General features: G+C 41.2%; 1 protein-coding gene across 5 annotated transcripts in view; it reads right to left on the minus strand.

Moving 5' to 3' along the window:
- The window catches only part of ERCC6L2 (ERCC excision repair 6 like 2), a 102,049-nt gene that overhangs the window by 57,272 nt on the left and 21,367 nt on the right, over positions 1–23,410 (minus strand). For all 5 annotated transcript variants that reach the window (XR_008316287.1, XM_053296697.1, XM_053296696.1 and 2 more), the window contains exons 6-10: positions 20,674–20,835; positions 16,713–16,920; positions 13,441–13,581; positions 8,403–8,516; positions 6,811–6,930 (exon numbers count right to left, since the gene is read on the minus strand). Coding sequence is in view for 4 of the 5 variants with exons in the window: in XM_053296697.1 (XP_053152672.1) it covers positions 6,811–6,930; positions 8,403–8,516; positions 13,441–13,581; positions 16,713–16,920; positions 20,674–20,835 (745 nt within the window). In the remaining variant the exon portion in view is untranslated. The remainder of the gene's footprint in view (positions 1–6,810; positions 6,931–8,402; positions 8,517–13,440; positions 13,582–16,712; positions 16,921–20,673; positions 20,836–23,410) is intronic.

The raw sequence follows: 23,410 nt of genomic DNA on the forward strand, positions 1-23,410 counted from the left end.
CTACTGAGCTGGCGGAGGCCATCTGCATGGCCAGCAAATGGCCTCCACGCATGTGCAGAGGCCAGCTGAGTGGTGGAGCCAATCCTCTGCCACAGCAGGTGCTGGGCGGTGCATGACTGCTCCGAACAGCTTTCAGGTACAGTGGGAGGAGAGGTAAGCACATACTAATTTACAGTTAAAGGTGCCTCCCTCCACCGTGGCACCTGCATCAGCCGCTGCAGGCCTTAAGATTAGTCAAGTTCATTTAGCTATCCTCTGCTTTGTCACAGGGGAGGTATCGGAGGTTGGCCCTTGTTGATCGTCACTACCCCTGTGAGAGTAGACAGCCTGACTCTGTTCAACATGTCTTTTTACACATTATTCTATGCAGACATTCAACTGAAAGATCTGTTAGAAATAAGAAAACATCCAAATGACTGGATGCTGGTTGACATCCAGAGCAACAGAGTGCTTGTGGAAGTATGTTGGGCTAGGGCAAAACTGTTGCACTAGGCAGTTGTGCTAAATCTGGACACTGCACTCCAGATTAGAGTTGCACTACAACACACTTGCATCTGCATTACACCTCATTTATTTTAAGGGGAACTTCTGTGCAATATGCAATTGCACTCTTGCACAAATCCCCATTTTTAGTGCACTAAAAAGTGCAAATATACTTGTTCCACAAGTGCTCCATTGCTCTGGATATTAGTGACTATGTTTTACTACTACAGATGATAATCATTTGAGACTTTTGCCAAATTCTGTGTTAATGTAATGAGGATAAGAGCAGAGGAAAAGGGGCTATATTGTTTGGACTAATGGGATTAATGTTAACTTTTCCTGAATGTTAAAGGACTAATGTTAACTTTTCCTGAATTCTGTATATCTGTCTCTTTGAACATCATGAACTAAAGAGTCACCTACATAGAAGAAAGGGTTGCCATTGGGGGCAACAATGAGACGGAAGCTTGCCCAGTGACATCTACATAGCCCCACACCCCTTAATCTGCTCGGTCTAGTCCTAAGGACTTCAATTCCTTGGTTGTCTTACAAAACAACTAAAGAGTGACAGAACTAAAGAATTGGCTTTGATTTATGAGAATTTGCTATTACTATTCAGCAAAGCCAACTCGACACTGAGCATGTAAATTAACACCTAAAGATACTTTTAGTCTTTCATCAGGACTGAAATCCAAGTGGGGGGCGTCAAGGACATGGTGCTCCCCAAGCATGCTATTCTATTACCTCCTACTGGCAACAGCTGACTTAGTTTGTTTTCAGATCAGCCAAGAAGTAACACTGAACAGCCTGGGTCAATCAGATCCAGGTCACCAGAGTATTTATAATGGAGACAATTGTTCTGAAAGCACACAAACTTTTCCAACATGAAAACAAAAGCGTGTAGATACTATATTACCATTGTGAGACACGTAATACACAATATTATGTTTCTCTTCTTCTGTGCTTGGCAAGTATCTTATAAAATGCTACATTTTTCTGTCTTAATAATAGAAGTAAAATCAGCACTCACGGGGAACTACTTTTAGCAGACATCCTGCTCCTCTTCCCCCCCACCCTTTTGTCCATGCTGGGAACTTATGGCTCCTTCTAAGCAACACCCAGCACAAGGTAGGCATTTGATAGGAACATAGGAAACTGCCATATACTGAGTCAGACCATTGGACTATCTAGCTCAGTATTGTCTTCACAGACTGACAGTGGCTTCTCCAAGGTTGCAGGCAGGAATCTCTCTCAGCCCTATCTTGGAGAAGCCAGGGAGGGCACTTGAAACCTTCTGCTCTTCCCAGAGCGGCTTCATCCCCTGAGGGGAATATCTTACAGTGCTCACACATCAAGTCTCCCATTCAGATGCAACCAGGGCAGACCCTGCTTAGCTATGGGGACAAGTCATGCTTGCTACCACAAGACCAGCTCTCCTCTCCCACTACACAGAGAGACAGATACAATCTTAAAATGGATCAGATGGCCCTGTTGTGTGGAAACTGGACCAGTGGAAAGTCCACCTGAAATGTTTGTGTCAGGGTCCTTTAGGAAGCATGAGTTTCTGAGAAACAAAAGAAATGTTAATGTGCAAAGAGCACACAAGGCCACAGTGGGCTAAAGCCACTAAAGTGATTCAGGCACTAGATTGCCTGAAGGCAATCAAGGCCAGGAGCCTGAAGCTAAGCATGCAGGTTATGGACACTAAAGCCTTTTGTTCTGGCCATCCTCTGAATGGATGACACTCACCTACATCCCATGTTTGACACGCCACCTACATCCCATTTAAACACATGAACAGGGGAAGGGTATTTCAACTAGACATGATGCTGTCTCCCTCAGCCAGCTGTGTGATTACTCTGTTCCAGGGAAGAAGATTCCTGAGATGTAGCAAGGCCTGCTTCTGCAGCAGGGAACTGGCAGTGTTAATTGCCTAATTTCTGCTCCAGAGCATTCATCCAAATGTCTGCATTTGCATTCACTCCCTTTTCCCTTTGAGCTGAAATCACTGGGCTGCTGTCCCAAGTCAAAACTCAGGATCACTTGCTAAACTGAATTCCCTAGCTTTGAGTGCACCTTGCACCGGGACAGCCACTGTATTCTACTGCTCACCCACACTAATCTGAGTCTGTGGGATACTCTCTCTGCTGGGCTTACATAAAATTCTTCTTGTGCTTTGATTACCCTGAGAGTCTGTAGACCAGTCCCACATCCATGCAGAAAATCCAGAAAGATTCCTGAGTGGAGTCCCAAAATAGAAACCTTTGAAGACTAGTCCTTCCAAAAGCGGGACTGCCACAAGCTAACCCTCCTGCTTGACAGCCTAGGAATGTCAGCACTCCCTCTTGCTTGCTGTGGGCTCCCACAGAGGGTGCTGGTGCCTGCACTCCACTGCCTGTTCTTGCCCTCTGCCAACAGAACCTAATGAGGGACCCCTAGGTTTCCCTCTCCCTAAAGGTAGGAAGCACGCCTTGGTGCAACATACAAAACAGCAGATTAAAGAAAGGTAACAGAACTTTCTCTCTCCTTCCATCTGTGCTCTTTTATTTCTCTCATGTACCCGGTCCTCTTTTTTGCCTGTATTTCTGGCGCTACTAAGGTTGCCAAATACTTCTGTTTTCTTTGTGCTTCACTTACACAAATAAACATTATTTCTTGGTTTCAAAAGCCTTTTCTCTGAATCCATTGCTCCTCTAGGGGTACTGTAACACTGACATTTGACCGTATCCTGAATGAGATCCTTTCTTATATATCTAAGGCTGCAATACTAAACCCACTGACTAGGGAGTAAGCCCCATCAGATTCAGTGGAACTTGCTTCTGAACAAATATGCACAAGATGACACTATTTATTTTCTCCTCTGCACCCTATCATAATGTTTGAAATCTACAAAGACTGCTCTGTTAACAGATGTACAAAGTACAATCTACAAAATTTAAATTACAAAGGCACACAAAGAAGCATTACTGATTGTTGCTCCACAGGTATGCTTTTTTCCCACTTGGAAGTCTGTCCATCCTCTGAAAACAGTTTAAGTATAGACTTGCTTTTGGTACCCTACAGTTAAACAATTTGAAGAAACTACATTTCATTTCCTGTTCAAAATCTTGATTTTAGTCACATACTTTACCTGTCTGGGGTCTAACGATTACATCTAAGTATAAGTTTAAAAAGCAAAACAAAACATGAGTAGATATGAGTATGCAATCCAATCCATTATCCTGAAGAAACCATAGTACATACACAGCCCAAGCTGAAGTCCCACAGGAATTCCCTTGCAAAAGAAATAATCTGTGGGTTAGATTTTCAGCACTCCACCATTCTTTCTTCACAAATGGTAGATTGATTACAAAACAGAAAAGCACACATAGTAGAGCATAAAACTGATAACCATTTGGCACTGGCGATGATTAAACTACTGCTTATACCATCAAGGTGGTTGGTGGGGGGTGGGTGGGTTGGGCTCAGTGGTATTTTTATTATTTACAAGTAAAGAAGAGGCTTTACATGCAGAAGGTCCCAGGTTCAATTCCTGGCAGCTCCAGGAAGGGCTGAGGAAAAAACCCTGTCTGGAACTGTTGAAAGTTGCTGCCAGACAATACTAACTCTGGTGGACCAATGGCCTGACTAGATATAAGACAGCTTCATATATTCATTTCTTATACCAGTTGGTACCAACATATCTGCCAACAGAGGAATGTCCTATAATTCACGGTAAACAATGAAGTGGGTTTCTTTAGTGCAAGGCCCGGACGTCAGTGGCGGCTCCTATTGACTCTAAGTGTGGCTCCCTGATTATGTGTTTATTAGGTCTGTGTGACGCTTCAGTCAAAGCTGAATACTCCACACAAGCCCCGCCCCCAGGGGCTGCCATTTCTACTTCACAGCTCTGTTGCCAGATTTGGCTTTTTTAAAGCCAAATTTTGGGCTATGGCCCATTTGACTCACGAGTATACCCCTTAGGTTCTGGCCACCCTGCGTCACAGTGCTGTGCTTTGCCCAGTGCCAGTGGAGCTCCTTTAAGAGAAACAGAGCCCTCTTGGAAGGCAGTGTAGGCTTTCCCACTGCTTTCTCCACAGAGTTCTAGGGGAAGGTGCTGGAAAAGGCTACACTTTCCAGAGCACTGTGCACACCTTCCAAGATGGCTCTGGGGCTTAATAAAACATTGTTTTCCTTAAAGCAGACCTGCTCAACTTAGGCCCCCCAGCTGTTTTTGGAAGACAACTCCCATAATCCCCAGCCATAGTGGCCAATAGCCAGGGATTATGGGAATTGTAGGCCGACATCTGCAGGAGGGCCAAAGTTGAGCCTTAAAGGTAAAAGCACAATACTGTGCAGAGATCAGCCGGGGGGAGGGGGCATGACCCTAGGGGGAAAGGCCGAAAACCGGCCAAAGAACAGCCGATTTCTGAGGTAAGGTACGCCGGTGGAGGGGGTACATCCAAGGACACACACACACACCCCCGCCGCTGCTCGGGTCCAGTTTGGACTTGAACCAAACGAGACCAGCTGGTTCCTTACACACCCCAAGAAAATATTATAACTGCTTCTTTGAGGAAGGGCAGGATGCTTCATCTTAAGGAGACTATTATTAGACCATATTTGAAGAAACCTGCATTGGATCCTTTGGAGTTGGCTAATTACAGACCCATTTATAATCTTCCATGGTTGGGCAAGATTATTGAATGGGTGGTGGCCTCTCAGATCCAGGCAGTTTGGTATTATACAGATTATCTAGACCCATTCCAAACCAGCTTTCGAGTGGACTATGTGGTTGAGACTGCCTTGGTCAGCCTGATGGATGATCTCCAATTGGCTATTGACAGAGAGAGTGTTACTCTGCTGATCCTTTTGGATCTCTCGGTGGTTCTCGATACCACCGACCATAGTATCCTTCTGGGTTGCCTGAGGAGGGTGAGATTGGGTGACACTGTTCTTACAGTGGTTCTGTTCTTACCTCTCTGTTAGATTCTAGATGGTGTCACTTGGAGACTGTTGCTCTGCAAAGCGAGAACTAAAGTATGGATTTCCACAAGGCTCCTTACTGTCTCTAATGCTCTTTAACATCTACATGAAACCACTGAGAGATCATCAGGAGGTTTGGTGCAGGGTGTTATCCCCATGCTGATGACACCCAGATCTATTTCTCCATATCGACTTCATCACGAAATGGCATAATTTCCCTAAATGCCTGCCTGTAGGCAATAATGGGCTGGATAAAGGATAACAAACTGAAGTTGAATCCAACTAAGACGGAGGTTCTGACTGTAGGGGGTCAGAACCCGAGAGATAGTCTAGATCTGCCTGTTCTGGGTGGGGTTACACTTCCCCTGAAAGATCAGGGATTTAGCTTGGGAGTACTCCTGGATCCAAAACTCTCTGGTTTCTCAGATTGAGGCAGTGGCCAGGAGCGCTTTTTATCAGCTTCGACTTTTTATCAGCTTCATATACCTCCATTTCTGGAGGTATATGACCTTAAAACACTGGTGCATATGCTGGTAACCTCCAGTCTACTGTAATGTACTTTACATGGGGCTGCCTTTGTACGTAGTCCGGAAACTACAATTAGTACAGAATGCAGCAACCAGACTGGTCTCTGGGACAACCCAAAGGCACCATATAACACCAATTTTACAAGAACTGCACTGGCTGTCGATATGCTTCAGAGCGAAATACAGAGTACTGGATATTACAGTACCTATAAAGCCCTTAGCAGCTGGGTCCAGGGTACTTAAGAGAGCACTTTCTTTGTCATGAATCCTGTCACCTGTTAAGATCATCTGGAAGGGTCCGGTTATGGTTGTTGCTGGCTTGTTTGGTAGCAGCTCGGGACTGGGCCTTTTCTGTGGCTGCCCTGGGGCTTTGGAACATGCCCCCTGTTGAAAGAAGAGCATTTCCTTCTCTCTATGCTTTTAGAAAGACCCTCAGGATGCACCTGTTTTCTCAGGTTTTTAACTCAAATTACTTTTTAAATGTTTAATTTGTTTTTAGCTTATGAGATTGTTTTTATTTAGTGAAATTTTAACTGTTTTTATTCTGTTTTACATTTGTTGTGTTTTAATTCTGTACACCACCTAGAGATGCACATATCAGGTGGTATAAAAATATGACAAAACAAACAAACATTGAAGGTTTTTTGCCAAAATGGCCCTCACTCAAAAAATAGTGAGGAACACTGGTTTATATCTTGGAATTGCATGGTACTTGAAATGTCAAATAAAGACATTTTATCTTAAAGAAACAAAATATTAAAACACAAGGTGATACAAACTGTCACACCAGACATATTCCTCTGCAAAAAGACAAAGACAGACAGAAACAAAATACCTTCATTTTTCCACTAAACTTTGGATCAGAAATAGTTTCAAAGGCTGCATCTTTGCTAAGCTGCACAAAATCAGGGAACTTGGGAAATACTTGGCTGCACACCCTCTTGATGTGGGCTTCCTAAAATAAATCATGTTAAAGAAAAGATTCAAATAAGGAACAAAAAGCAATCTAAACCACCTTTCAGTCATTTTATACCATTTACAATTGTCCCTCACCCTTCTCCCAGGAGTTCAGAAGAGTATACTATATGGGACAACTCCTCTTTATCATCATAATAACCCTTGGGGTAGGTAAGGCTGATTTGTGATTTACCCAGAGCTACCATGTGAACTTTATGGCTGAGTTGTGATTCGAAACTAGATTTGCCCAGTTCAAATCCCCATTCTCTGATCTACCACATCAGAGCTGTTTAAATACAAGACCCTTTAGGGTTTCCAAAGTGGCTAATGGCACTGCACCACACAAATCATTGTACCATCTTCAGGGCTGGAAAATAATGCCCTTAGTAGGGACAAAAGGGGTAGCACAATTGATACTGTGTGCTTCAGCATCATCCTTTCCCATCATTCATTTCAAATGAGATGCATATATACCACACAGTGCACAGAATAAAGGAGAGTTCAATGGGGCATTGATGAGTGGAATGTGGAATTTGCCATTTGCTCATATATGCTGCTAAAGTGGAAGAGTCTGGAAAGACTAGTAGTAAGTAGCCTATAAAAGTGTCTTGCATAGTAGGATTGTTTTAGGTTGGCAGGATTGGAAGGAAGGAGTTATTTAGTCTGTTAAAGAGTTTGGAGGGCAAATAGTGTCATGTGGGATAAGGGCTTAGAGGGTACATGGATCTACCAAGCGTTGAGAGAGGGCAAGGTATTGCTGGTGGAGGGTAGCAGGAGTGCTGGCAAGATATTCTGGAAGGCTAGTTGTGGAAGGTGTATTGGGATAGTATGGCAAGGGGTATTTTTGAAAGCTAATCATTGGCCTTACTGCCCTCACCCCATCGCAGATCAGTGGCAACTGATTTTCAGTGAAATGTTGCGGGTGCAGCATCTAGGCATTGGTTAGGTAGGAAGTATGTCCCCCCAAACACACCATCTTTTTGAGCTTGGTGCCCCATACTACACCCTTGTGGCTCACAGTGAACAGGGAAACAACTCTTAAAATGTTAATGTAACGATGATGCAAAATGTAAACATTCAGAGCAAAACAGCATTGAAAGAGAATAAACAAATCTCCATGTTTAAATTCAGAAGGATACAATGATGGTTATTAAATCTGAGAACTAGTATATACAGTTCTTCAAACAAACTAAACATTTAACATTGTATCATTTGAAGAAAATTAATTTGCTTTCTCTTTGTCCAGGAGATTATGTGGCCTCCAACAAAGAGGAAACGTTGAAGTGATTGAAACTGAAGTTAAACTGAAATAAAATCATAGAGGGCTTTTCTTCCTGAATAGTAGTTTATATTCATAATAATTTTTAATAAAGCGAGCATTAGCAAATCATGAACATAATAAGCTGAATTTATGAGTAAGCTGCTCCTTCTTCACAACACAGCTTGCCGTGAAGACTGAAGGAAACTAACCTGCTGTTTACTAGTGTTGTCTGTTTGTAACAGTGCAGTATGATTAGCAATCTTACGAAGGATGGTCAAGTAACTGAAATACAATGCCCGCACGGTTTCACCATGAGCATTTGCCTGTAGAAATAGAAATAAATAAATATTTGAAAGGAAAGAGATTTAAATCAATTTAGAGCTACTTGAATGAGGTAGGCAACAGACACTCCACAGAATCCATACATTCAATTTCTTTTTTTCTTCTACAGCAATTAGGTTTACTTCCCTCCTGGTTTAGAGATAAAAACTTCAGTTCCACAGTACATGTAGGGTCTTGAATTATTATTATTAATAAATAATAACAATAACAATAATCATGGAAGAACAAGCTGATATATAATGGGACCTTGCCACACGATCATCTAGGGGTGGTTTGGGGTAGGGAAGAGCCCTAACCCTGCTCCTCACAGCTCAGCCAGAGCCTCCATTCAGCTCTCCTTGCTCACCACCCAGACGATCACAGCTGCCAAAAGCTGGGACAAGGAAAGGTCTTCTAGGTATCAGGAGAGACCTCCCACAATGCACTGCATGCTGCCAACAGTAGGGGAAACCTCACTGTAGTTTGATCTGAATGGCCAAAAGGGGGAAAGAGGTGGGGCACATTCATTCAAGCCATTTTAAGCAAGCCAGCATAGAGTATTCTGTGCAGAGCAGCACATTCACAGATCACCGCTCATCTAGCCACAGCACTATCTGACAAACATGGTGACCTGGACCTGCAAAAACAGGGGAAAGTGGACACATGATCAACAACCCAAGACAGTGGGGCTACTACTCTTCACTAACCTGGTTTAAGATCAAGGGTTAGAAGCAGATTCGGACTACCAGGGCTTAGGAGATTTGCCATGGTTCACACAAGCATGCAATCCTTGGTTATCTGCCTCTAACCCAGATTTAGATGATCGTGTGAAGAGGCTTATTGTCTTTCCAACAACTCAGAGACCAGATTATAAATGTCTTGTCATCCTTTAGTGTTATAGTACCAGTAATTGTAGAGTCATTTTAAATTTATTTATTTATTTATTTATTTATTTATTTGCTTTCTATACCACCCTTCCAAAAATGGCTCAGGGCAGTTTACATTAAAATAAAACTAAAATAAATTAACTGTTAAAATAAAAAACTATAAAAACATAAAACCATTATTAAAACATTTAAAACAATGTTTAAAACCCTGGAAAACCAGGCCAAACCTTTACAGTTTACAAACCCTGGAAGGCCAGGCCAATCAGATAGGTCTTAAGGGCTCTCCTGAAGGCCAACAATGTGTTCAGACTACGGATTTCTTCCCGGAATGCATTTCACAGACCAGGATCAGCTACAGAGAAGGCCCACCTCTGGGTCACCACCAGGCATGCCAGTGGTAACCTTAACTTTCTATATCTCATTAACTTTTTATATCTCAGAAGTTCCATATGCATGATGGCCCGACAAAAACGGAATTCTTGCAACTTTCATATAGATTATATTAATTATTCAATTTTCTATACAAAACTCTGCAATAACTTTTACTACATGCAAAATGAAGCAACTGAAATGTGGTTCTCTGCAACTCATGCTTTTTCCAAGAATGGTGGCACTTTTAGGAAGGGTGGGATAAAAAGTATAATAAGTAACACAGACAACTGCCATCTTGGCCTTAGACCTATTAGATTACATTAAGAAGAAGAAGAATCAGCACAAGGGAAGCAAACATACATGAAAATAATACATAATTGGAAAAGTTCTAATTCATACAATCAATCAGGAACTTTTCCCACATGAGCTCTATGAGGGAGTCATGAAGACTCCCATTCTTTCTACTGGAACTTTGTGAAGGAGACACCCCTTATATATTGTGTTTCATCTGTAAGAAACATTAACACTGATTCCTTTCTGTAGAGCATGTTAAGCTATGATCTTAAAGCACACTTTCACTTCCAGGGAAATATGCTGCAGATTCATGGTGTTCATGTTTCTCACATATCTAAAACATATTTAATCCAGAACAACTCAAGGAATCTCATCCAGTATTTTCCCAGTCCACCAGCAATGTCATCAACAACATATCAAATAACTACTTTCCCAGCTATGCCTGGCTGATTTTTAGAGGATGATTCACTGACCATTTAAGTTGTGCTACTTCCACTGAAGTAAACATGCCAAAAATTAAATCCTTGCACATTTACTGATCTCATGAGAGCAGTGATACTAACTACAACAATTACAGCACTCACTATGATTCAATCATATACTGTACCTTTTAAGAGTGTATCATCACAAAGTGGTCATTGTTTGATACTTCCTTGAAATTCTAAAATGACCACCTACTCTGGTTCATGGATGATTTCAATAATCAACAGCAATCAATTGGAGCATTTTAAGGGTACTGTCATAAGACCAAAATTAGTGTGAACGGGTACCCCAAATACTCATAAAATGAGGCACAAGCAAGTTTTAAGGCTATGCTCAGGTTGTAGACCCTAGGAAATGTTGCTCCAGATTTTAGAACTTGAATCTGACCAGAACCAATATGGGTTAAATGAAAGCATAGCAATGCATGGAAATGGTGAAACAATACTTTTCTTTCCAAGTGGATTTTTCAATGTAAAATGCATTTCACTATTCTCTTATATAAGAGAACAAATTATAAAGAAGAGAGGGAAAACTCGAAGTTACAATCCATGGTAAAAGAGTACGCCAAGCAACAACAGAGTTTCATAAAATAAAGCTTATGCGGTGGGAGAGAACTCAGAGAGAACTCAGCATCAGAATCTGTTCAAAATGATATGAAGCAGAAATGGCAGCACCAGATTATAAGCACAAAGTATATATTTATTAAGAGAAAAAAGTTATCTAAGAAAGGTCCCGTTAACAAAATATTGTACTTAGATTTTATTTCCCAACAATTTGATTTTTAATGACACATTAAGGATACTGAGGAAAGAAGCAAAGTCCGTCTAGATCCCCCTTTATAAATGAACTCAGCCAGTAAGCCAACTGAAAAGCCATTCTTCTGGGCAACCTTCAATAATAATAAAAGCCACACAATAAGGCTTTTCTTCTGCAATACAACTTCCTCCTTTAGAAAATTCCATTTCAAGTAAGTAAGCTAAGTAGAACATATTTAACTTGTTGTTTATTCCCATGGCTTTATATAGCACATGTTTAGTATATTATTTTGACACTGACTGCCATCTTCACTAATCACGTGTTCATGGGCCACTTTTGAGAGCTTCTGGAACTCTGCAGCAGTTATTGTGCAGAGGTGGACGATTTTTGCTAATATTCTCTTCCCCATGAGTGTCGTATTTCAGAAATACTGAAAGTATTTCTCTGAGGGCTGCATTACCCTCAGATACATATTTTGGGTGCCCCAAGGCACTTCCAAGGGGAATAGAGTCTGGCAAAAATTGTGCCTCCCTTTGCATAACCACTACAGAGTTCCAGATGCTCTCCGCACCCAGAGGCACTTCGCCATGCTAGACATGTGCATGGTTAACAGCCACTATGATGTAGTATGATGTAGGCCACTATTCTTTAAAAAAAACCCAAAAAAACCCTACCATAAACAATGTTGCATACTATTTTTTTCTTTTCTTTGATTGTCATTTATTGGGACATTTTTTAAATCAATTGCTATGGTTCAAGTCAGTCATAACCATGAAAATATAAAGGGGGGAAACCCAGCAACATATTAGTGCCAATAGAACATAGGCAAAACCCAAACCTCCACTTGGATTTAACAACTTGATGCTTATCTCCAACTGAAACAAAAACTCAACTCCAGTGTAATGATTTGGCAGCTCGGGGAACTACCATGAGCTGGCGCTCTCTTTTCTCACTCTTTCTCCTCTCTCTTTTGTTCTTCCTAGTTTTCATTAACCAAAGTCTGGCATGATGTCAAAATCACCAAATGATAGTTAGCATCTTGCCTTTAAACCATAACCTGAATTCAAGTTTAAAATCATGGTTTGAAGTCAACATGCTAATCAGAATGTGGATGTCTCTGCAAATGATGGTTAGTAAAAATTAAAATGTGAAGGAGGAACCCACAAGTCAGGGTTGAGGGAAGGGGGAGTGCACACAGGTCCATGAGGGTGATTTCAAGGGAAAACCATGTAACATTTTTGGTCTAACAAACCATGGTTTGATACTGGTTTGCAGGAAGCACTTTACTTTTGCAGCTTGCCAGTTCAGACATCATGCCAAATAATGGTTTAGCAAACCAAGAAGACTTCTAATAAGGCAGGGACACAAAGAGAGAGGGGAAGAAAGTAGAAGGAGGGAGGATTCAGGCACATAGCATAGTTCTGATTCAACAAATCAGTTTTGTACATCTGAACCAGTCCTATGTTTGAATTGAGTATAAGCACATGTAACTGTCATTGGACATTGTCATCAGGCTGTAGCAGAGGGTGAGGCAAGCAGCAAGGACCCTCCATCATCCTGAGGAGGACCAAGTACTTTCTGGACACTCACCTCTGACATAAAAGTAACAAATAAATAAGCAAAAGTATTGAGCCCGCTTCCCCTTGCCTCAACTCCTTCTTTATCGTCTCCTTCCTTTCTACCAAGGCACTTGAAAAACAAACAACAACAATAATAAGGCTCTTCCACTTTTGCACCTGAAGTTGGTTATGAAAGTTGGTTATGAAAGTTTATGCTGTACTAAATATGTTAATCAGAAAAGGTACTTCTGACTATGTGCTTTAAATACTGTTGCCTAAGACTAACAAGGATATGCAAACATATACAGTAATAATAATCTGTAACTATTGGAATGTTTTGGCTACTTAATGGCAACTGCTTTTCAATAGTTCAACGTAAGTGTTTATTAAATCCAAATAAAAAGACGAAAGTCTGAGTGAGTCCTTAGGACTGCTACAGATTGACTGAAATAATGGATTTAAATCATTCCAATATTGTTATTATCTACTGGTTGTTTATGCTCCCTTTTCATATCCATGAGCAAAAGGCCAGTATACAAGAGCAAGCAGCAATCAAGCATGTTAAAAATGGTTACTTTGTAACAACAGTTCTTCCTTTTATGGCCACTGTTACAGCTACATGGTTCTTGCGCTCGTAGCACTAAATGTACATCTTCTGTCTCCAACACAGCCTTATAAACTGCTGTCTGGAACTCCGTCAAAGAACAATATACCATCTGGCAAGACAAAATGCAAAACAGGGGGATGAAAACAACATCAATACAAATGTTAAAATATTATGAACAAAGAGATGGTAGTTGCACAGCACAGCTAAGTGGGACATTTTGTTGCTGTCACAAAATAAAGAGTTGGACTTTAGTACAAGAAGAAAAGATTATGGTCAGCTAGCATCTTATATTTAAATGAAGCAATCTGTTGGAAGATAAATTGTGGCAATCATTCTCAGTTCGAGGGCAGTATAAGGAGGAAAGTGAGGGAAAAGAGTTCAAATGCCAGATCATGAGAAAAGATGTTGAATTGTTTCAAATATCTATTTGTGTTTCCTGGCAGTAAAGCAGACTGAGGGGCTAAAAGAAAACAGCCAATTCTTAGATATCCATTGACATTCTGAATTGCTGGGAGGGCCTCTGTACATTGATATGACAAACCTCATTCTGCCTCTCAAAGACCATGGGTGGCATCTCCATGACATCTTTTGGTCTCGACCAGCAGGACACAGAAATCCCAAGATCACTCCTGAATTAAGGCCACCCACAAAGCAGCAGCACCATGCTGTGCTATAATAATCCCATGCTCTCTTTAACATATACACACATTATCAAGAGAATGAGATAAAATAAAACCTTCTGGATTAAAGGCAATTGAGTGACATTACTGTTAATCTTCTTTTTAGGGAGAAAAAACAGTTTAGACTGTGCTATTACAAGCTGTAGCTGAAAGGCAGGTATAAACAAAGAAGGGAGACAGACAAATGTGTATCTTTATTAAACGTCTCTGTGATTGCTTTCACCGACCAGTTAGAACAGCACTGAGTAAACTCCTTGAGTCTTCTCACCACCTTGGTGGCAATGATTGCTCATCTTCATATGAAAGGCCTTCAAGTTTTCCTTTGCCTTATTGGGACAATTGGCTCCTAACAGACACATTTCCCACTTGCCTCCAGCTAGCAAGGGATTACACGATTTCTGTGCTCCAGGCTTTGGGCTTAATATGGAAAAATCCCATCTGACCCTAAAATAATCCATCACCTTTGTATGGACAGAGACCCATTCCGTTTCACTGGCAGCTTCTCTCCTATTCTGTGCTGTCAGCAACTCTTCGGCCCCGTGGCCTCAACCATGTATATGGCTCTGAACACTAGGCTGGAAATGGGCCCTCTACAGTGATGGTTCCTCAATGTTTTCTCCCCTCAAAATAATTCTCAACACAAGATTCTTCACATTCTTGATCAAGTCTAAACATCTTTCATATGGTCGTTGCAATTTTGAATAACAAAATTTAGTTCCAGAGATCTAAGATGGTATGGTGGCCACCTCTGCACTTTGGAACTGTAAAGAATCAAGAGTAGAGATCTTAGCTCTGGTCCTAGAAAGTCACTAGTTCTCTCCCCCCACCACCCCCCGCCCGCTCTTGGAGCAATGAGTCCACATCTGCAGTGAAAAAAGTCAGCTTCTGAGGATGAGATTGTCCCAGCATCACATACTGAAAATGAAAAAAAGCAAAATTATATTGTACAGCCCTGTTTGATGATGGATAGGATACTTAGTTCTTGTAGCACAACTCCAATGAACTCACTGACATGGAGGCTTCCACAGCTTTTATCAATTAGGATCTTGACCTTCAAGACTGTCTGCCTTAACCAGAGTGATCCCCTCTTCAAGGTGCTGTCATGCTTAGTCCCCAATTTGCCACTGCATACAGTACATATAATTAGCAATGAAGGGTTCTCTTGCCACTTTGGGAGAGAGGAATAGGCAAAGGCAGTCTTGTCTTGCTGCATATAGCAAAAGTGGAGAGAGAAGTGTAATATCCAGTTGGTTAATAAGAGTGGAGCTGGGAAGTCAGAAGTTATGCTTAGATTTCTGTGAAAAGTTCTGCATGGTGAGACTGGGGGCCTTGAATTTAAGAAAACAGATGTGAGTATGCACTCCCTGTAGAGACCCTGCACTGGCAGGGGGCACTCTACCCCTGACTGGACGCATCAGTGGTCTACATTATATCTAATTTGAGGGCTCAAATGGCATACCCTGAACATAACTTCAGAATGTTGTTTTGGGGAAATATTTTCTCTCTGCTGGAAGGGATGTGGTACCTTTCCTTTTGTTTGCAGGATTCTCATTTTCATATTACCAACACTGAGAGGTCACTGTCCTTTCTTTCATTTCATCATTACTAGAAAGGAATCAAGGTGATAGAGTGCAAGACATACTAAAAATTAATTAACTCTAGGCATTTATATTCCACCTTTCAGCTCTAAAGAGGCTGAAAGGCGGGATACAAATGCCTAGAATTATAGGCAGCTTTTAGTAATTAAAATTTAAATGATCTTTTTCTATTAAAAATGTAAGTAACAATAAAACAAAACAAAATACAACAAATAATCTAAAAAACTGAAGCAAAACCTGAGAAGCAGCAGGGAATATAACATTCAACAGGAGGGCAATAATACACCAAAAACAAATATCTTGTGAAATAGTCAGGGCTCAGGAAATCCACTAGTCTACAGGTGAAACTCGGAAAATTAGAATATCGTGCAAAAGTCCATTAATTTCAGTAATGCAAATTAAAAGGTGAAACTGATATGAGACAGACGCATTACATGCAAAGCGAGATAAGTCAAGCCTTAATTTGTTATAATTGTGATGATCATGGCGTACAGCTCATGAAAACTCCAAATCCACAATCCCAGAAAATTAGAATATTACATGGAACCAAGAAGACAAGGATTGTAGAATAGAACAATATCGGACCTCTGAAAAGTATAAGCATGCATATGTATTCAGTACTTGGTTTGGGCCCCTTTTGCAGCAATTACTGCCTCAATGCGGCGTGGCATGGATGCTATCAGCCTGTGGCACTGATGAGGTGTTATGGAAGGCCAGGATGCTTCATTAGCGGCCTTCAGCTCTTCTGCACTGTTTGGTCTCATGTCTCTCATCCTTCTCTTGGCAATGCCCCATAGATTCTCTATGGGGTCAGGTCAGGCGAGTTTGCTGGCCAATCAAGCACAGTACACTGTATACTTTTCACGATATTGCACAATATTCTAATTTTCCGAGTTTCACCTGTATTTGTCTGTGCCTGACGACTGAATAAACATTAACAAGTTATGAACAAATTTAATTACTCTGTCTTCCTTCTTCGGTAACTGATTATGAATAAGAGTCTTTGTGCGCCTTAAGAAGTAGCCAGACATTTTTTGGGCTAGTCTCTGCATAGCCTTTCGGCCTGTAGCTAGCTCTCTTTTCGTTGCGGTGTGCCTCTGACCATGCTCTATTGGGTCAGAAAATTCTTTCCTGAAATGTGCTTCACTGCCCAGAAGTCCTGGTATGGCCCTACAAGAGAGAGAGAAAAGCAGCAGGCATATAGTCACTCTTCAGTCTACTATGATTCTTGTGAGTCTAGTAAGTACTAATATACAAATGTTCTAACTAATATACGAATTCACATATCCAATAAAGTCTACAATGAAAGACCCAGATTCTCTGCATATCATGCAGATCCTCTGCACATTGTTGTGTTCCCCTTGCTAATCAGATGAATTTACATTAGGGATGTGCACAAATCGATTTTCTTGATTCAATTTGTGCCCAAAACAAATCACCCCTGATTTGTTTTGTGTTCAAATCTACCCCGCCCCCACATCACCCTAGATTTGATTTGTATTTGTTTTGATTCAATTCATACCACTTAACAAGGTCCTAGGGGCACCAAATTTGGATGGTAGTTAGGTCCCCATGGGTGCCACCTACCATCCAAATTTCAAGGCGGTGGGACACTAATCATTTTAGTTTTTACTGATTCTGAACATTTCCACCATAGGAAATAATGGGGATTTGACCTTGCCCTATCCTAATCCTAAGATGGCTCTCCAGCTTTCATTTAAAAAGCTAAGCTTTAGCCCTTGTAGAAGTGGAGTTATGGAGCAAAATGTGCGGTCATTATTTTTCAAGTGTTCAGATTCTTTGGTGTATAACTTTTCCTCATAATGAATCCCTATTAGGATTCATTGCACACCTTCATTTCTTCTGTTCATTTTGACTGTCACTGGACAGTGCCAACTTTCAACTGCTATGTGCCAACTACACCCGCCCCACCTCCACTCCGCAAGGCAGTGGGGTAATCATTTTAATTTTTAAGAATACTGAAATGTTTAGATTCTTCGGTGTCTAATAACTTTTCCTCATGATACAGGCATACTACTCTTCTGTTCATTTTGACTGTCACTGGACAGTGCCAACTGTCAACTGCCATGTGTCAACTACACCCCCCCCACACACACACACAGGTACTAAATTTATTTTTAAAGTATTTTTAAAGTGTTTAGATTCTTTTGTGTCTTCATTACACACCTTCATTTTTTCTGTTCATTTTGACCCCACTGCTTTGCAGGTGGGGGTGGGGAATTAGTGGCATCCCATATGCCAACTACCCACCAAACCACAAGCCACTGGATACTCAGTTTATATTTTAGGAATTTTGAAGTGTGTAGACTCTTTGGTGTGTAGCGAATCCTCATAGGGATTCATTATGAGGAAAGGTTATTAGACACCAAAGAGCCTTAAACACTTGAAAAAAATCCTAGAAAATAAACTGAGTAGTACCCCACTGCATTGCGGGTGGGAGGGGGGTGTAGTTGGCACATGGCAGTTAGCAGTTGGCACTGTCATGGGAGGAGAGCTGGTCTTGGGGTAGCAAGCATGACTTACTTAGCAGGGTCCGCCCTGGTTACAAATGAATGAGAGACTAGAAGTGCGAGCACTGTAAAATATTCCCCTCAGGGGATAGAGCCGCTCTGGGAAGAGCATCAGAAGGTTCCAAGTTCCCTCCCTGGCATCTCCAAGATAGGGCTGAGAGAGATTCCTGCCTGCAACCTTGGAGAAGCCATTGCGAGTCTGTGAAGACAACAATGAGCTAGGTAGAACAATGGTCTGACTCAGTAGATGGCAGCTTCCTATGTTCCACTGTTCAAAAGACAGTTAAAACGAATAGAAAAAATGAAGGTGTGTAATGAATCCTCATAGGGATTCATTGAGGGAATGTTATTATACACCAAAGAATCCAAACACTTGAAAAATAGTGAATACACATTTTGCTCCATAACTCCACTTCTACAAGGGCTAGGGCTTAGCTCTAAAAAAAAAATTAAAGCTGGGAATCTGGGGAAATTAATAGGAGGGATCTTAATCTTGAATTGATTAGAATCAAATCAGGAGCAATTCAATTTGGCTATCCGAATCTAGCCAATGGACCACAGGGGTGATTTGTTTTGTCTCCAAATCACCCGAATCAGCTAGATTCAGGTACTACAAATCAATTTGCACATCCCTAATTTACATGCACTCAAACATGTTCACACATAACTTGTGTGGAATCTCTTTCCCACATAATTAGATTTAAAGCTCATGGATGCACCCCAAAAGTCACATCCATGGAAATGTAATATTGGACCATTCTTAAAATTGCACAACTCATTAAAAAGTCAGTATGATAGTTTCACTATATAACTACTAGATCAAAAAATGTTTGTATTGATTGTTCTTGCATGATTTGTACTGAAAGGCTATCTGACAGATAGACAGACAAACTTTATTGTGGTCAGAGACCAATCATTAGTGTTTCATCAACTACAAACATACAGAACCATTTAAAATCAGCACGGATAATCAGACAGCCCTGGCGCCCAAACTTAGTTATATTAATATAGTAATTGTTGTTAATTAACTGGTGTCAAAAATAGCCACCTGAATTTAAGAAGACAGGCGATTCATATCAGACTCTCGTGTTGCAGGCTGTAAGGCTCCAGGCTATGTTGGGGATGCTCATCCACACTTCAGGGTGGTTCCTTCTCTTATTCTGCGCAGCAAGGCCTCAGCTGATGTTGGAGGATGTAGGGGAGCAGGGAAGTTTTCTTCACCTGAATCCCCATCTCCCCTAACCTGAGATTTGTTTTGCTCCTGCCCTTCTCTCAGTGCTTTCCTGGGAGGAGCCTCTCAGAACTCAAGCATCCTCCACAGCCGCCTTCCTGCAGGCCCTGCACATCTCACGAGATTTCAGCTTCCTTCCTCTCTTCTGGCTCTGTTCCTGACCTGCAGAGCACTCGCTCATCCCTCCAGCCTCCTGCTGCCCCTGCCCCCCACCGGCACAGCCATTGCTCCCCACAGCCATGCTCGGGCCCATCCCAAAGCTGCCAAGGCAGCCCGACACAGACACAGTGAGAAAAGAAAAGAGGTGCAAGAAAGAAGCAGGAGATGGTCAAACAACTAAATGAAACTAACACTTGCACTGTGGTGAGGAGGACTACAGCTTTACCAGTTGCGTACTCATAGGAACAGAGGAAGCTGTCTTATACTGAGACGGGCTATTCTGAGCTCAGTATTGTCTACAATGACTGGCAGCAGCTCTCCAAGAGTTCAGGCAGGGCTCTTTCCCAGCTACCTGGGGACGTCAGGGGTTGGACCTGGGACCTCCCGCATGCAAAGAAGATGTTCTACCACTGAACTCTAAATGCACTCTAAGAGAAGGGACAACTCCAAGAGTATGGATAAAGGGACAACTAGAGAACTATATCTATCCCAACAGAGAGAAGGCAATATGAATGGTTTGTTTGTTTTTCAAATTTGTATGCCGCCTCAAACTTCCATCTCTGGGCAGTTTACAACAACATAGAAGAGTTAGGGCTTAAAATAAAACAACATAAAACAATTAGGGCTTATAAAATAATTAGTGCATAATAACAAAATAATTAGGACATAAGTGCTTATGTCTCATGCAGCAAGGCTTTGCTTCTTTGTGCTGCTACGTAATACATCCTATCAATTTCAATTTATAGTACAGGATTGCACTGAAACCTCTTCAGACAATGCACAATATACATTTGCTGCTGTATATACATGTGACAGAGAGTTGCAGCCTGAGAGTCTCACCTCCCTGATTCATGTACCTATAAAATACACAACTGCAAACACATGACTGCACACTTACATTTTAGATGCCTATTAAAAACAGTTGACTTGTACACACATCAAATCATCCTAAGAGTTATGAGCATAGTCCACGCTTGCAAGTTTAATTGTTATTTCACTTACCAGTCCACAACACACCAAAGTTCCTTCATATTGTTCTGCAGAATAGTCCCGGTAAGTCCTATTCTGACCTTACATGTTAGAGCCTTCATAGTCTGAGTTATTTGAGCTTTTGGATTCTTGAGTCTGTGCACTTCATCTACAATGATAGCTGACCACTCTAGGCTGTGAAACAATAGGGAATAGTGACAATCTCCCTAAATCCTCCAAAGGCATTTTTAAAATCAATATAATAAACTATCCATCAGGTTTTCTATAATAATACAAATACATTCCCACCAAAGGTTGAAACTTCTATGGCTGTGGAGAAATATCAAAACAAAAAGCAAAATCAAGTTTCAAAAACGTTGGCTGACATTCTACACATTGTTTCGACTTCATAAGAGGAACTGTGTCAGTGGAAGATTCTTCATTTCCCTGCTTAGCAACATGCTGGGTGGAGCCACAATACAGAGTCTTCCACCAACCCAGCTCCTGTCCTGTTATGCAATACAAACACTTAATAGAATGCCAGCTATTGGCTGACATCCTGACTAACAAAGCACCAGTGCAAAGGGCAAAGAACCAGTGCTTCTGAAAATTCAATTAACTCTGCTACATTGCTGTTTTTTTCCTATTATTATTATTGCTGCGTGTTTACCCATCAGACAGGTGTTATTGACTGGTTTGTTTTATTCAGACATCGAGTCCTTCCCAAGGACCTGGGATGGCTGAATTTTATTGTCAGTTGTTATAGATATCGTCGCAGAATATAGGCTGTTCCCAGTAAAGCTGCTTTTTGTAATTGGCTGATGGTGATTTCTGTGGCCCCTATGGTGTTGAGGTGCTCTTCAAGGTCTTTTGGAACTGCACCCAGGGCACCAGTTACCACTGGGATTATTTGGGTCTTTTTCTGCCACAGCCTTTCAATTTCAATTTGTAGATCTTTGTATTTGGTGATTTTTTCTATTTCTTTTTCTTCTATTTTGCTATCCCCTGGTATTGCTATGTTGATTATTTTGACTTGTTTTTCTTTCTTCTCGACTACAGTGATATCTGGTGTATTGTGTGGCAGATGTTTGTCTGTTTGTAGTCGGAAGTCCCATAATATTTTTACATCTTCATTTTCTTCAACTTTTTCAATTTTATGGTCCCACCAATGTTTGGCTACAGGTAGCTTGTATTTTTTGCAGATGTTCCAGTGTATCATCCCTGCTACTTTGTCATGCCTTTGTTTGTAGTCAGTCTGTGCGATCTTTTTGCAACAGCTGATTAGGTGGTCCACGGTTTCATCTGCTTCTTTACTAAGGCGGCACTTGCTGTTTGTGGTGGATTTTTTGACTTTTGCTCTTATTGCATTTGTTCTTAGTGCCTGTTCTTGTGTAGGCAGTATTAAACCCTCAGTTTCTTTCTTCAAGTTGCCATTCTTAAGCCATTGCCAGGTCTTGGTGATGTCTGATTTTCCACTTATATTGTGCAAACATTGACCATGCAGGGGCTTATTTCTCCATTTTTCTGCTCGGTTCTTGACTTGTTCTTTCTTGTAGGCCTGCTTTCTTTCATTGGTGTTGAATAGTTTCGCGTTATTGACCTATTCAACACCAATGAAAGAAAGCAGGCCTACAAGAAAGAACAAGTCAAGAACCAAGCAGAAAAATGGAAAAATGAGCCCCTGCATGGTCAATATTTGCACAATATAAGTGGAAAATCAGACATCACCAAGACCTGGCAATGGCTTAAGAATGGTTATTATTATTATTATTATTATTATTATTATTAGTAGTAGTAGTAGTAGTATTAATTTGATTTGTATACTGCCCTTCCAAAATGGCTCAGGGCGGTTTACAATTAAAACAAACCACTAAAACAGTAAAAAGCTGAAACAAATTAAAAAATAATATAACAATTAACAATTTAAAATACTTTAAAACAACAATTAAACAATTACAGTGATTAAAAACCCTGAAATCAGGTTTTGAATTTTAAAATAAACCAGATATTAAAACCTCCAAAATTTAGAAAGCTGAGAAAGCTTGGTTGAAAAGATGGGTTTTCAGGTGTTTTTTGAAAATTGCCAGAGATGGGGAGGATCATATCTCAGAAGGGAGCGCATTCCACAATCTTGGGGCAGCAGCTGAGAAGGCCCGTCTCTGTGTAGCCACCAAACAGGCTGGCGGTAACAGGAGACAGACCTCCTCAGATGACCTCAATGGGCGGTGGGGCTCATAATGAAGAAGACGCTCTCTTAGATACCAAGGACCTAAGCCGTTTAGGGCTTTGTAAGTTATAGCTAGCACTTTGTATTTTGTCTGGAAATCTATTGGCAGCCAGTGTAACTCCATTAGTAAAGGAGTAACATGGTCTATCCGAGATGACCCAGAGACCAACCTGGCTGCCGCGTTCTGAACCAACTGAAGTTTCCAGACTATGTACAAAGGTAGCCCCACATAGAGCGCATTATAAAAGACAAGTCTGGAAGTTACCAACAGATGTACCACTTTTTTGAGGTCATTGATCTCGAGAAACGGGCTCAGCTGGCATATCAGCCAAAGCTGATAGTAAGCACCCCTGGCCACCGCCTCAACCTGAGAAACCAGGGAGAGGTGTGAATCCAGAAGTACTCCCAGGCTGCAAACCTGTTCCTTTTGGGGAACTGTGACCCCATAAAGAACAGGCAGATCAAAATCGTCTCTAGAGTTCTGACCGAGCACAATAAGTACCTCCGTCTTATCTGGATTCAGCTTCAGTTTATTCTCCCTCA

Source organism: Hemicordylus capensis, chromosome 2, assembly GCF_027244095.1.
Source record: "Hemicordylus capensis ecotype Gifberg chromosome 2, rHemCap1.1.pri, whole genome shotgun sequence".
In the NCBI taxonomy this organism is placed as follows: Eukaryota; Metazoa; Chordata; class Lepidosauria; order Squamata; family Cordylidae; genus Hemicordylus; species Hemicordylus capensis.